The sequence below is a fragment of the Euleptes europaea genome, chromosome 12 (genome assembly GCF_029931775.1).
Source record: "Euleptes europaea isolate rEulEur1 chromosome 12, rEulEur1.hap1, whole genome shotgun sequence".
In the NCBI taxonomy this organism is placed as follows: Eukaryota; Metazoa; Chordata; class Lepidosauria; order Squamata; family Sphaerodactylidae; genus Euleptes; species Euleptes europaea.
Window position 1 is genome coordinate 6,193,332 of NC_079323.1, and position 14,121 is coordinate 6,207,452.

At 48.8% G+C, this 14,121-nt stretch overlaps 1 protein-coding gene across 1 annotated transcript in view; it reads right to left on the reverse strand.

Moving 5' to 3' along the window:
• TENM4 (teneurin transmembrane protein 4) overlaps window positions 1-14,121 on the reverse strand; it is a 450,745-nt gene that overhangs the window by 37,717 nt on the left and 398,907 nt on the right. The window contains exons 22-25 of the mRNA XM_056858091.1: window positions 12,657-12,906; window positions 9,171-9,191; window positions 5,485-5,717; window positions 683-837 (exon numbers count right to left, since the gene is read on the reverse strand). Of these exons, the coding sequence (XP_056714069.1) occupies window positions 683-837; window positions 5,485-5,717; window positions 9,171-9,191; window positions 12,657-12,906 (659 nt within the window). The remainder of the gene's footprint in view (window positions 1-682; window positions 838-5,484; window positions 5,718-9,170; window positions 9,192-12,656; window positions 12,907-14,121) is intronic.

Here is a 14,121-nt window from a genome sequence, read left to right on the forward strand (position 1 = left end):
AACCCTACAGTGGGGGCTTTACATAAGAAAGGCCCTGCTGGACCAGACCAAGGTCCATCAAGTCCAGCAGTCTGTTCACACAGTGGCCAACCAGGGGCCTCCAGGAAGCCCACGAGCAAGACGACTGCAGCAGCATCTATCCTCCCTGCGTTCCACAGCACCTAATAGAATAGGCATAATCCTATTCTACTCCTAATAATCCTATTCTATAATCCTATATAATCCTATATAATAATCCTATAATCCTATATACTCCTCTGATCCTGGAGATAATAGGTATGCATCATGACTAGTATCCATTTTGACTAGCAGCCTTGGATAGCCCTCTCCTCCATGAAGATGTCCACTCCCCTCTTAAAGCCTTCCAAGTTGGCAGCCGTCACCACATCCTGGGGCAGGGAGTCCCACAATTTCACTATGCGTTGTGTGAAGAAATACTTCCTTTTATCAGTTTTGAACCTCTCACCCTCCAGCTTCAGCAGATGACCCCACATTCTAGTATTATGAGGGAGAAAAGCTTCTCCCTGTCCACTCTCTCCACACCATGCATAATGGTGGGAGAAAGGGTTCGAAAGGAGGAAACTCGATAGAAATGGAAGCGAGGCAGGTCCATAAGAAGAACCAAAGTCTACAGCGGGGGAAGAAAATAAATCAATGAAACCTGTAACGAAAGTCTGAGTACCTGCGAGATATCCATGACTGAGTCACAGCTTAGAGGCCTGGCCGATGTCAGGTCATTGGAACCGAGCACGGTCGAGATAATCCCATTCTGGTCGATGCGCCGGATCATGGTGCCGTCCACAAAATAAATGAACCCAAATTTGTCCACAGTGATGCCTGGGGAGAGGGAACAAACACAGCATGGGTAACCCACAAATGAAGAACACAGTTGCCTCAGGGTCTCAGAGCCAGCATGGTGTAGTGGTTAGGAGCGGTGGACGTTAACCTGGAGAACCGGGTTTGATTACCCACTCCTCCACATGAGCGGTGGACTCTAATCTGGTGAACCGGGGTTGGTTTCCCCACTCCTCCACATGAAGCCAGCAGGGTGACCTTGAGCTGGTCACGGTTCTCTTAGAGCTCTCACAGCCTCACCTACCTCACAAGGTGTCTGTTGTGGGGAGAAGAAGGGAAGGTGATTGCAAGCCGGTTTGATTCTCCTTAAAAAATAGAGAAAGTTGGTATATAAAAACCAACCCTTCTTCTTTTGCTGAAAATTTTACTTCACTTATACCCCGCCTTTCTCCCCCATGGCTTACATCGTTCTCTTCTCCTCTGTTTTATACTTACAACAACCCTGTGAGGTAGTTTAGACTGAGACTGTGATTGGCCCAAGGTCTCCCAATGAGCTTCCATGGAAGAGTGGAGATTAGCTGAACCCGGGTCTCTTTTGGATGCCCTTTCATTTACATAAATACATACAATAAGTCCTAGACAGGAGTGGAAGAGGTCAGAAGAAGATGGGGGGGGAATCTTCCTCATTTCTCATGCAAGATAGTTTCAGAGGGTAACCATGTTGGTCTGCAGTTAGAACAGCTAGATTCGAGTCCAGTAGTACTTTAGAGACCAATAAGAACTTAGAAGAAGAAAAAGAAGAAGAGTTGGTTTTTATAGGCCACCTTTCTCTACCACTAAAGAAAGAATCAAACTTTCTTCCCTTCCCTTCCCTTCCCCTCCCCACAACAGACACCTTGTGAGGTAAGTGGGGCTGAGAGAGCTCAAAGAGGGCTGTGACTAGCCCAAGATCACCCAGCTGGCTTCATGTGTAGGAGTGGGGAAGCCAACCCAGTTCACCAGATTAGTATGGAGGTTTTTTGCCTTCCTCTGGGCATAGAGCAAGGGTCACTGGGGGTGTGGGGAGGAGGGAGGTAGTTGTGAATTTCCTGCATTGTGCAGAGGGTTGGACTAGATGACCCTGGTGGTCTCTCCCAACTGTATGATTCTAAGATTGTCATTGTATAAGCTATTGAGGGTCAAAGCTTATATCCGGACAATCTTGTTGGCCTCTATGGTGCTACTGGACTCAAATCTAGCTGGTTTACTGCAAGTGACTATTTTGAATCCCTTTCCATACTGCTTTTCCCTAATGACTGGTGTGAAAGAAGACCACCTCGATCCACCAAGAGGCAGATGAATCACAAGACCTCGCCTTTCATGTTGTCTTTGGTTTTATTCTGTACTAACGCAGTGGTTCCCAAACCTTTCCGGCCATGGCCCCCTTGGTTCCTCACACTCAACCCCAGCGCCCCCTACCCTATCCTATAAAAAGAAGATAATAACAATAAAATTTCAAAACAGTAACAATTAATTGCACATCTATTCAAAATCAAATTAAAACTGTTTAGTCTGAAATTTATTCAACACAACTGATGGACTTGATCCAGTGGTACCAGCTCTTCAAAGTCTGGAAAAAAAATTCTGATAGTTTCCAACAAATTGCCCAGCATGGTGCCATAGCTTGATCTATTGTAAATTAGTGAACAACACAGTTGAAGGGGCCCGCCTTTAACACCCCCACTGCCCTCTTGCCTCTTAGTGCCCCCCTAGGTAATCCCACCGCCCCCTAGGGGGTGGTACTCCTCACTTTGGGAACCACTGTACTAACGGATGAGCATGTCGGGAACAAATGAGGATTTGAGTAGGCGTTCAAGCAATGAATGACCATAGGAAACGATCACTCTCCCCAAAAGATATAGTTGCTCTGCATCTTTTTGTGTCTGTTTATTGTCGTCGTCTTCTCCCCCCTCCCCTGCTTGCTCACTGCAATCTTTTAAAACTGTGAGAATTTATTGTGCTTCCATCGCTTTTTTTCCGGAGCGAAGACCGTCCACTGGTGGGAAAACGCTTCGGTGTCAGCGGTGACAAGTCGGCGATCTAATTTTTCATCCCTTCTGATTGCTCGTCGGAGAAGAACAGTATGAACAGATGATAATTGGAAAGTGATAGCTCTTTAATTTACTGGGAATGTGGAAATTCATTAGCGTCTTTGGTGTTTTTGCGGTGCTGGAGGTTAAATAAGCTCGAAGCAGAGTTATGAGAGACAGTCTGTGTTGACGTATGCCTACAGAAACTTTGTGCTTGTGTGGCCTGTAGTTTCCTCTAATTCTTTCAGAATGTTAGTTTTGAGTTACTGTAAACTAGTTTTCCAGGTCCACTAGCTGGCCATGAGCATAGATGGCTGTAAGAACATAAGAACCTAAGAAAAGCCCTGCTGGTTCAGACCAAGGTCCATCAAGTCCAGCAGTCTGTTCACACAGTGGCCAACCAGATGCCTCTAGGAAGCCCACAAACAAGACCACTGCAGCAGCAGCATTATCCTGCCTGTGTTCTACAGCACCTAATATAACAGGCATGTTCATCAGGTCCCAGAGAGAATAGGTATGCATCATGAGTAGTATCCATTTTGAGTAGTAGCCATGGATAGCCCTCTCCTCCATGAACATGTCTACTCCCCTCTTCAAGCCTTCCAAGTTGGCAGCCATCACCACATCCTGGGGCAGGGACTTCCACAGTGTAACGATGTAAAAGGGAGTTAGAATTAAGGAGAGGTCCATCAATGGCTACTAGACACGGGAGGAAAGGGAACCTCCATATTCGGACCCAGGAAGCTCTGAAACTCAGGGCTAGGAGGGCTACGGCCTCTATGCTCTTGTAGTTCTCCAAGCAACTGCTTGGCCACTGTGTGCACTGTGTGCAAAGGACTGGTTGGACCACTGGTCTAATCCAGCAGGTCTCTTCATTTTGTGACTCCAGTTAGAATAATAGAGCAGGAAGGAGCCATAGAGGCCATCTAGTCCAACCCCCCTGCTCAATACAGGATCAGCCTAGAGCATCCCTGACAAGTGTTTGTCCAGCTGCTGCTTGAAGACTGGCAGTGCGGGGGAGTTGACCACCTCCCTAGGCAGCCAATTCCACAGCTGAACTCTGATTGTAAAACGTTTTTTAGTAATATCCAGCTGGTACCTTTCAGTCTGTAATTTAAACCCATTATTGCGAGTCCTATCCTCTGCTGCCAAAAGGAACAGCCAGCGTGGTGCAGTGGTTAAGAGCGGTGGTTTGGAGCAGTGGAGTCTGATCTGGAGAACCGAGTTTGAATCCCCACTCCTCCATAAGTGGCGGATGCTAATCTGGTGAACCACGTTAGTTTCCCCACTCCTCCACATGAAGCCAACTAGGTGCCCTTGGGCTAGTCACAGTTCTCTTAGAGCTCTCTCAGCCCCACCTATTTCACAGGGTGTCTGTTGTGGGGAGGAAAAGGGAAGGTGATTGGGAGCCGCTTTGAGACTCCCTTAAGTGGCAGAGAAAGTAGACATATAAAAAACAACGCTTCCTCCTCCTCTTCCTCCTCCTTCTTCTCCTCCTCCTCCTCCGCTGAAGCCGAAGCTGCAAGTTGCAAAAGCTTCTTTTTCGCTCTCCCTCTGCCACATGCACACCCTCGGCTCTCCCATCCAACAACCTGTCATGCATTATCTCTTTCCCCCAAAATGAAAACGATCTGTTTCCTCCTGGACGTGTTTCAGTTTGAATCCGATCCACGGGTAGTGAAAGCGAGATTTTAGAACATAAATCTGTCAAGGTTATCAGGCAAATCTAAAGCAGCTATGAAGAGCAGCTTGCTTTTTCCCACCCTGTCAGCATGGTGTGCAGATGCATGGATGGCGACAGGATGCGGGCCCACTGATTGCAAACACGCCTTATGCTGTGTTGGACTTTGGGGTCTGACTGACCGTGGCTTAGGGTTGCCAACCTCCAGGTACTAGCTGGAGATCTCCGGCTATTACAACTGACCTCCAGTTGATAGAGATCAGTTCACCTGAAGAAAATGGCCACTTTAGCAATGGGACTCTATGGCATTGAAGTCCCTCCCCAAACCCCATCCTCCACAGGCTCTGCCCCAAAAACCTCCCGCCGGTGGCGAGGAGGGCTCTGGCAACCCTAGTGATGAGTCTGGCGACAGGCCCATCCCTGGACACCCCCCTCCCCATGGTGGCACTGAGGGCAAAAGTGGTGATACCTATCGCACACTTTGGCTGCCTGGTCTGTGCTGGGAGTCTGTTGGGAAGCAGGCTAGAGGGGGGCCTAGGGGTCCAAAAACCCTTGGGCCGACCTTGCTTGTTCACACAGCATATCTTTTTCATAGCCTCCTAATCCTCTTAGAAGAAAAAAAAGAGTTGGTTTTGATATGTTGACTTCCTCTACCACTCAAGGAAGAATCAAACCAGCTCACAATGCCCTTCCCTTCCCCTCCCCACAACAGACACCCTGTGAGGTAGGTGGGGCTGAGAGAGCTGTGACTAGCCCAACGTCACCCAGCTGGCTTTGTGTGTAGGAGTGGGGAAACAAATCCAGTTCACCAGATTAGCCTCTGCCGCTCATGTGGAGGAGTGGGGAATCGAACCCGGTTCTTCAGATCAGAGTCCACCGCTGCAAACCACCGCTCTTAACCACTGCACCACGCTGGCTGTCTTAAACAGTGGGCCTTACCCCTGGGATTTGTGAGCGTCGCCTCGGTCGCTTTCCCGCCGTCTCCGCAACGGGTGTCGTCGAAGGGAAGGCACTGGTCTCCCGTTCCGGCCACCACCTCCGAGTTCTTCACCACGTCCTTCACAACGGTGGTGGATTTGATTTTGAAGACTCGGCGGCTGTTGGTGTCAGAGAGGTAGATGGAACCGGAAATGGGGTCCGTGGTCAGGTAATACTTGTGAGCGGGGCTGTGGCTGGGGAAGAAAAAAGAAACGACAACCCCAAGGGAGAAAGAATCACGGGAAGGCAGTGTGTACCCGTCTCGTGCCATGATCACAATGATGTCACGGCACCGTACCCCATCAGATCTGACTGCATGGCGACGTCACCGAGGGCAAAGGACGATTACTCATTGCCTTCACTCTTGAGCGGAGAAGAAGAAATTCTGAAGGAATGGGGATGTAATGACTCATCCTACTGTCAACATTTTCAGATACTAACCGAAATTTTCATGACTTTTTTGATACCCCCCTTGGGAAAAAAAACCCATCAAAGGGATCCACAAAATATCCCCCTCCTTGCTGATTATCTTTGGTTCCTCCTTTGCTGGACAGAGAGTGGGACGGATAATTATGGAGACTCCCGCCTGTCAGAGGGAACAGAGCGATGGGTGCATCCAAGCCAGCGGCTTATCTTCTTCCCTCTCCCGGACCCCCATTTTGGGAATCCCTGATCCAACAGTCCTCCTCGTGTTCCCTCAAATGTCAAACAGATGCTCATGTATATTCGCCAGATATCAGTTTTACACACCCTCGTATTTTTTCTCTACTGCCTTTCTGCTAAATAACATCAATTTTCCAATTCCTTAAAAATGCACCCAGCTGTACGTTGGGTATTTCATTCAGTTTAACTGAGTGCTCCTTCTTCTTTTTTTCTCGAGGGGCTGCCGGCAGAAGGGAGAGGGGAGGGGAGAAAGCGGCCTTTCTGATTTATCCCCGAAGATCCCCTGCGATTTACCCTATTAAAGCCTGAGCAGACTCCATCTGCACAAGATGACACTGATTCTTGCTAAATAAAACACTCTGACCTTCAGCGACTCAGCCTGGCAGTTTGGCTTCCATCTGTACTCCTTTCCAATGACAGCCGACTGGCAGGGTATTATTTCATTTACCTGCACGTCACTCAACCTGAGCGAGTGGCATCTACTCTGGTGGCGGGGAAAGGTGCCCTGCGGGACTCTGCCGTCCATTTTGATCAGGGATCGCCGGTATCGTCGGCACGGGCGGGCTGAATGTCAGCCGGCGGCTGAGCCGCTCATAATCACCAGAGGTGGGCAGGCGAGACATTAATAACCGCCCGTTGACATTCCCTCGTCCCTCGTTCGCCTCAGGACATTCGAAGCACTTTTGGCAGCCCTTATCTTCAAATTGGATAAGGCCTCGGAGGCCATTTACACGCGCGCGAGGAGGCAACCTGGCACCTCTAGCCGCTTCTTGGGAAGGGTCAACTGGCAGACTGGGGCCCAGATCCAGTTCCCCCATGCTATATTATCTGGCTTAGGGTTGCCAGGATGACAACCCCCTGGATATGGTGTGTGTGTGGGGGAAAGACTCATCCTAATAAAATCTTGTGACATCACTTCAGGTTGCATAACCAGAAGTGACATCTTGGGACGCTCTAATATTCACTCAAAACTCGACTGTTTTCACTACAGAGTTTTCACTACAGTTTCCACAACAGGAATTGGAAAACTGATGTTATTGAGAAGAAAGGTTCCTAGACCGTCGTGTAATGTGGTAATATCACTTCGGGCTATGGAGCTGGATGTTGCGGCTGCAAAGGTTGCCATCTCAGGCTGCCCGTTTCCCCTGCCGCTGCTTGACAGGTCTCCTGACTGAGTTGGAGGTTGGGAGGCTGCCCACCAAAGGGGGAACCTGGCCTCCCCAATTTGTCTATATCCCCAATTTTAAATCAAGGGTCTGTTTAATATGCCCACAGCTGGGTACCCAAGCTAGCCTTCCATACAAGGTGTGCATACCAGTATCGACAAGATAAATGGTCAACCGTTTAATTTTATAATTTTAAAATGTTTTTAATATAGATATCAGCATCTTAAAATAAACACATTTTTATACATAACTGTGTCTTTCCCCACCCAATCTTTGGGTACCCAGCTTTGGGTTTAGGTTGGGTCCCCCCTTCCCCCTTTTGTTTTTTGTTAATATGCCCACAGCTTCATGCGGAAGTAATAATTTTTAATGAGGTTTTCAAGTGGGAAGGAGCAAAAGATATTCCACACTATATAGAATCAAAAAGTAAATGCTCCTATTGTGTGAATGTACATATTTGTAGGGAACGTCATGCTGAGCAGAAGGACTTCGGGTCAGCCCGTGCCACTTGACGGGAACTTTGGGGTCAGTATGCATGGCAAAACACAATACTGGCTCCCCAGATTATTGTCTGGGAAAATGTACGATAGCCTCAGTTTAGTCATTTTAGCTTCTAGGGTCAGTTCAGGCTTGATTTGATCTGGAACCCACTGATTTGTTTTTTTGGCGGTCCAGCTTTCTTCATTGTCCAGCTTTCACACCCATACATAGTAATAGAAGAAGAAGAGTTGGTTTTTATATGCCGACTTTCTCTACCGCATAAGGGAGACTCAAACCGGCTTACAATCACTTTCCCCTCCCTACAACAGACACCCTGTGAGTTGGGTGGGGCTGAGAGAGTGTGTCTGGCCCAAGGTCACCCAGCTGGTTTCATGTGTAGAAGTGGGGAAACACATCTAGGTCATCAGATTAGCCTCTGCCGCTCATGTGGAGGAGTGGGGAATCAAACCCAGTTCTCCAGATCAGAATCCACTGCTCCAAACCACTGCTCTTAACCACTACACCACGCTGGCATGAATTAACTTGATCTTAGAGCCCCGTGGCGCAGAGTGGAAAGCTGCAGCACTGCAGTCCAAGCTCTGCTCACGACCTGAGTTCGATCCCAAGGGAAGTCGGTTTCAGGTAGCCGGCTCAAGGTCGACTCAGCCTTCCATCCTCCCGAGGTCGGTAAAATGAGTACCCAGCTTGCTGGGGGTATAGGGAAGATGACTGGGGAAGGCACTGGCAAACCACCCCGTAAAAACAAAGTCTGCCTAGTAAGCATCAGGAAGTGACATCACCCCATGGGTCAGGAATGACCAGGTACTTGCACAGGGGACCTTTACCTTTACCTTTTTAGTTGCCAGTGACGCTAAATGCTAAATATCCCTGTGTGTATATTGCATGTTTACAAATACACATGTATTTTGTACATATTTAATGCAATACCAATGCAAATGTAAATGTAGTCTTCTACACGGGACTCCAAACAGACATTAGCATGAGAGCTGGACAAAGAATCCCCCCCTTTTCTTCTTTTTTTGCTAGAAACACATTATTACATTTGGAGTGCTAGGAAAATGTGATTTTTGTTCTTCAATATAAAATGTCTCGACCTCTTACAACAGTCGGTTGCCCAATTTTGATGCAACACCCCCACTCCCCAGGACAGTTTGGCAAGCAACCCTCCTGCCGGTGGGCCAGAATTCAAAGACAACACTTTCACTTGACATTTAATCACTTACCAATAGTGGGACATTATATATTTTTTAAAAAAAGGATAAGAAAGAAAGAAATGAGCAGGGAGAGAAAGTGGCCACTCTTCCCTGGTTGGCTTACCTATGTCTGAAATCTTTATTTCTGACAGAAGAGCAGGAAAGCAGAGGGGAGGCGAGAAAGAGAGAGAAAGAGAGAGAGAGGAGGAGAGACAGGGTTAGCGGCTGAGCTCCCAGCATGATTAGCAGGCTGAAAACTTTGACGGTTAACAACCGCGCCATAAAAGGCAACTATAAATAAAGATTTAACAAGCCTGACACTGACACATTTCATAATGGAGATTACTTGTCAGGGAGCTGCCATGGACGTTCCTGCCCATCACCAAGAAAGTCCTGTTTCGGCTGCCGTTTGACTTGCGGTGGTGGGTACCATGGGGGGCACGGCAGCCTTCCACGCCTGCGTATCCCTCCCCCTGCCATTTGCTTCCCCCCCTCGACTTAATTTCTCCGGACAGATCTCGTCCTTCGGGATGATTACGCAAATCCCTCCGCCCACGAGCAGTAGGGTTGCCAACCTCCAGGCGGTGGCTGGAGATCTCCCGCTATTTCCCGATGGAAATCAGTTCCCCTGGAGAAAATGGCCGCTTTGGAAATTGGACTCTAGGGCATTGAAGTCCCTCCCCTCTCCAAACCTAGGGTTGCCAGGCCCCTCTCGTCAGTGGTGGGAGGTTTTTTGGGTGAAGCCTGAGGAGGGCGGGGTTTGGGGAGGGGAGAGACGTCAATGCCATAGTGTCCAATTGCCAAAGTGGCCATTTTCTCCAGGTGAACTGATTTCTATCCGCTGGAGATCTGTTGTAATAGCAGGAGATCTCTAGCTAGGACCTGGAGGTTGGCAACCCTATGGATACTGCTGGTGTTATGTCAGTAGATTAAGGCCTGTAGACGGCTCCTGTGTATGGATGAGGGTAGCGCAACTTCTGCAGGACGCAGAAAACTAGAATACACATGACGCTGTTTGCCTGCAGAAAAGGGGCATGTGATTTCTCTTTCCATGTCCCTGTTCCACAGGGAGTTGGTGGCATAGTCAGTAATTTAAAGATGACTTTGGCCACATAAATCACAGTTAATTGGCTGTCCGAGTTATGAATGACCCTCCGATGTCCTGAATACCCTCTACACGCTGTCATTAGTCCTGTTATCTTTCCAAGCTCAAATCCTTTCTTGGGGCAGCTGGTTAATTTTTGGCATTCCCCGTAGATGCAGCGAGGAGGAGATGCCAAACTTGTTAGGCCAGCCCTTCTCTCTGGCCTCGGTCCAGCCATGCCGGTGATAAATTTGTCCTGACTGTTCTTCTGTTGGCATTGCTACACCTACACAGAAACCATGCCCCCCCCCAAACCCTGCCCTTTGCCATCGGGGGGGCATGCAATTTAGGGAGGGGCTGTGGTTCAGTGGGAGAGTCTCCGCTTTGGATGCAGAAGGCCCTGGGTTCCGTCTCTGGTACTTCTAGTTGAAAGGATCAGGTGGGAGGTGATGTGAAAGACCTCCTCCTGAGACCCTAGAGGCTCGCTGCCAGTCTAAGTAGACAATACTGACCTTGATGGACCAAACGTCTGATTCAGTATACAGCAGCTTCATGTGTTCCTGTGATCCTTTCAACTGGATCTTCCATCCTAGCCTAGATAGACATCTGGAATGGTTTATCTACTGTTCCTGTCCAAGTATGGAGCTCCTTGACAATAAAGGACGTTTGTCTCTTTTCTTAAGCAACAAGTCTCACGTGGACTTCATTCCTCAAATAGCACCAGGGAGGGGCTGTGTCTCAGAGGTAGAGCATCTGCTTGGCATGCAGAAGGTCCCAGGTTCAATCCCTGCCAACTCCAGTTAACAGGACCAGGCAGTAGGTGATGTGAAAGACCTCCACCTGAGACCCTGGAGAATCATGGAGAGGGGCTGTGGCTCAGTGGCAGAGCATCTGCTTGGCATGCAGAAGGTCCCAGGTTCAATCCCCGTCAACTCCATTTAAAAAGGACCTGGTAACAGGCGATGTGAAAGACCTCTACTTGAAACCCAGGAGAGCTGCTGCCAGTCTGATTAGACCAGTGTTCCCCAATGTGATGCCCATGGGTGCCACAGTGCCCACCAACGCCTTTCCTGGCACCCACCAAGTGTTTCAAAAGAGGGTGAAGCTTTAGGCAAAACGACTTCTGAAAAACTGGGTGTATGCAAGAAAATATTTTAAAACAATATGCTCATTTAAAAGGGCATCCTGTTAAGCAGAGCATCTACCAGAAATGTTGAAAAGCGACTATTATGGGAATGCATAGCCTCACTCCTTGACATTCTGAGGTTGGCTCCACCTCCTGCAGCAGCCATTTTGTGGTTGCGTCCACCCACCCTGCGTCAGAACTCGAAAGGTACCCGTAGGCTAGAAAGGATTGGGGAACCCTGGAGGGGACAATGACCTTTTATGCAGGGACATTTCCCCACGGTCACCCCACTGACTGATTCGGGGCTTCCTTTCGATTATGCATGCCTTTTCGGACCGTCAGAGGTCGCCTCACTCTCCCTGCGCATTTTACCCGCATTTTCCAGATTTTGGCTAAAACAGCATCCAGAAAACTGTACGCATTACTGTGTACAGTTCTGGTCACCACACCTAAAAAAGGATATTGCAGAGCTTTAGAAGGTGCAGAAAAAAGCAACCAAAACAATAGGGGCTAGAGCAACTGCCCTATGAGGAGTGGTTAAAACGCTTAGGGCTGATTAGCTTAGAAAGAAGACAATGAAGGGGAGACATGATAGAGGTCTATAAAATTATGCACGGTTTGGAGAGAGTGGACAGGGAGAAGCTTTTCTCCCTTTCCCATAATACCAGAACACAGTGTCATCTGCTGACGATGGAAGGTGAGAGATTCAAAACAGATAAAAGGAAGAATTTCTTCACACAACGCATAGTTAAATTGTGGAACTCCCTGCCCCAGGATGGAGTGATGGCTGCCAACTTTAAGAGGGGCGTTGATATGTTCATGGAGGAGAGGACTATCCATGGCTACTAGTCAAAATGGATACTAGTCATGATGCATACCTATTCTCTGCAGGATCAGAGGAGCATACCTATTATATGAGGTGCTGTGAAACGCAGGCAGGATAGATGCTGCTACAGTCGTCTTGTTTGTGGGCTTCCTAGAGGCACCTGGTCCGCCACTGTGTGAACAGACTGCTGGACTTGCTCTGATCCAGCAGGGCCTTTCTTATGTTAAAACACGGGCAAAATGTGCAGTCAGAGAGAGGCCCATCTGAGGTAGTTGTGAATTTCCTGCATTGTGCAGGGGGTTGGACTTGATGGCCCTGGTGGTCCCTTCCAACTCTATGATTCTATGATTCTATGACCTCTGACAGGAGGCAAAGTCATGCATAATACAAAGGAAGCATGGTAGCAGACGGCAGGGGTGACCGTGGGGAAACGTCCCTGCATAAAATGCCAGTTAGGGCTTCCATGGACCAAGGGTCTGACTCAGTATGGTAGCTCAATGAGGATGCATGTCGAAATGGCGAACAGGAATGGCTATAAAAACTAACCCCCCACTCTCTGGACAACTGGCGATACCTTAACTCCAGGATGTTGATGACGTTTCCGGAGGGGAAGATTCTTCGGATGTAGTTGAAGTCTCCGACATAGAGGCTCCCGTTGGAGCCACAGGTCAAGGCGACGGGGGCCAGGAGCTTGTTCCCATCAGCGAGGCCGTTGCAGCTCGGGCAGGAGATGCTCCGCCGGCGCCCGTTCCCCATGATGCTTCCTATGACAGGAGGCTGCTGGGAGACGAACTGGTTTTCCCCGTTGCCCTTATGCAAGATCCCTAGAGAGTGACAGAGGGGGGGGGGAAACAACATCGGGATGATGTTGGGGCCGTGGCTCAGTGGCAGAGCATCTGCTTGGCATGCAGGAGGTCCCAGGTTCAATCCCCGGCATCTCCAATTAATGAGACTAGGCAAGCAGGTGATGTGAAAGACCTCAGCCTGAGACCCTGGAGAGCCGCTGCCGGTCTGAGTAGACAATGCTGACTTTGATGGACCAAGGGTCTGATTCAGTATAAGGCAGCTTCATGTGTTCATGTGTTCAAGTCTCTAATTGGGGAAGGGCAGTAACTCAGTGGTAGAGCATCTGCTCAGTGGTAGAGCATCTGTCCCAGGTTCAATCCCTGGCATCTCCAGTTAAAAAGACTAGGCAAAGTAGGTGATGTGAAAGACCTCCACCTGAGACCCTGGAGAGCCACTGCCAGTCTGAGTAGACAATACTGACTTTGATGGACCAAGGGTCTGATTCAGTATAAGGCAGCTTCATGTGTTCATGTGTCTGATGGCATCTCATAACTATCTGGGCAACAGAGGAGGGCAACAAAGATGGTGAGGGGTCTGGAGATCAAGTCCTAGGAGGAAAGGTTGAAGGAGCTGAGTATATTTAGCCTGAAGAGAAGACTGAGAGGCGATATGATAACCATGTTCAAGTACTTGAAGGGCTGTCATATAGAGGAGGGTGCCGAGTTGTTTTCTGTTGCCCCAGAAGGTCGGACCAGAACCAACGGGTTGAAATTAAATCAAAGGAGTTTCCGTCTAGACATTAGAAAGAATTTTCTAACAGTTAGAGCAGTTGGTCAGTGGAACAGGCTTCCTTGGGAGGTGGTAAGTGCTCCTTCCCTGGAGGTTTTTAAGCAGAGGCTAGATGGCCATTTGTCCACATTGCTGATTCTATGACCTTAGGCCGATCATGAGAGAGAGGGCATCTTGGCCATCTTCTGGGCATGGAGTAGGGGTCACTGGGTGTGTGTGTGTGGGAGGTAGTTGTGAATTTCCTGCATTGTGCAGGGGGTTGGACTAGATGACCCTGGTGGTCCCTTCCAACTCTATGATTCTAAGTACTTGCAACGGGTTTGCAGAAGCTGAGGGCCCACCCCTCCCCTCCAGCTTCATGGATGCTCACCAGAAGTTGGCACACTATGTAGGTTACAATAAATAATTTGTTAGCAATTTACGTGGGACTGTATGTTTCCCTCCCCCTTTTGGCTGAATTATTA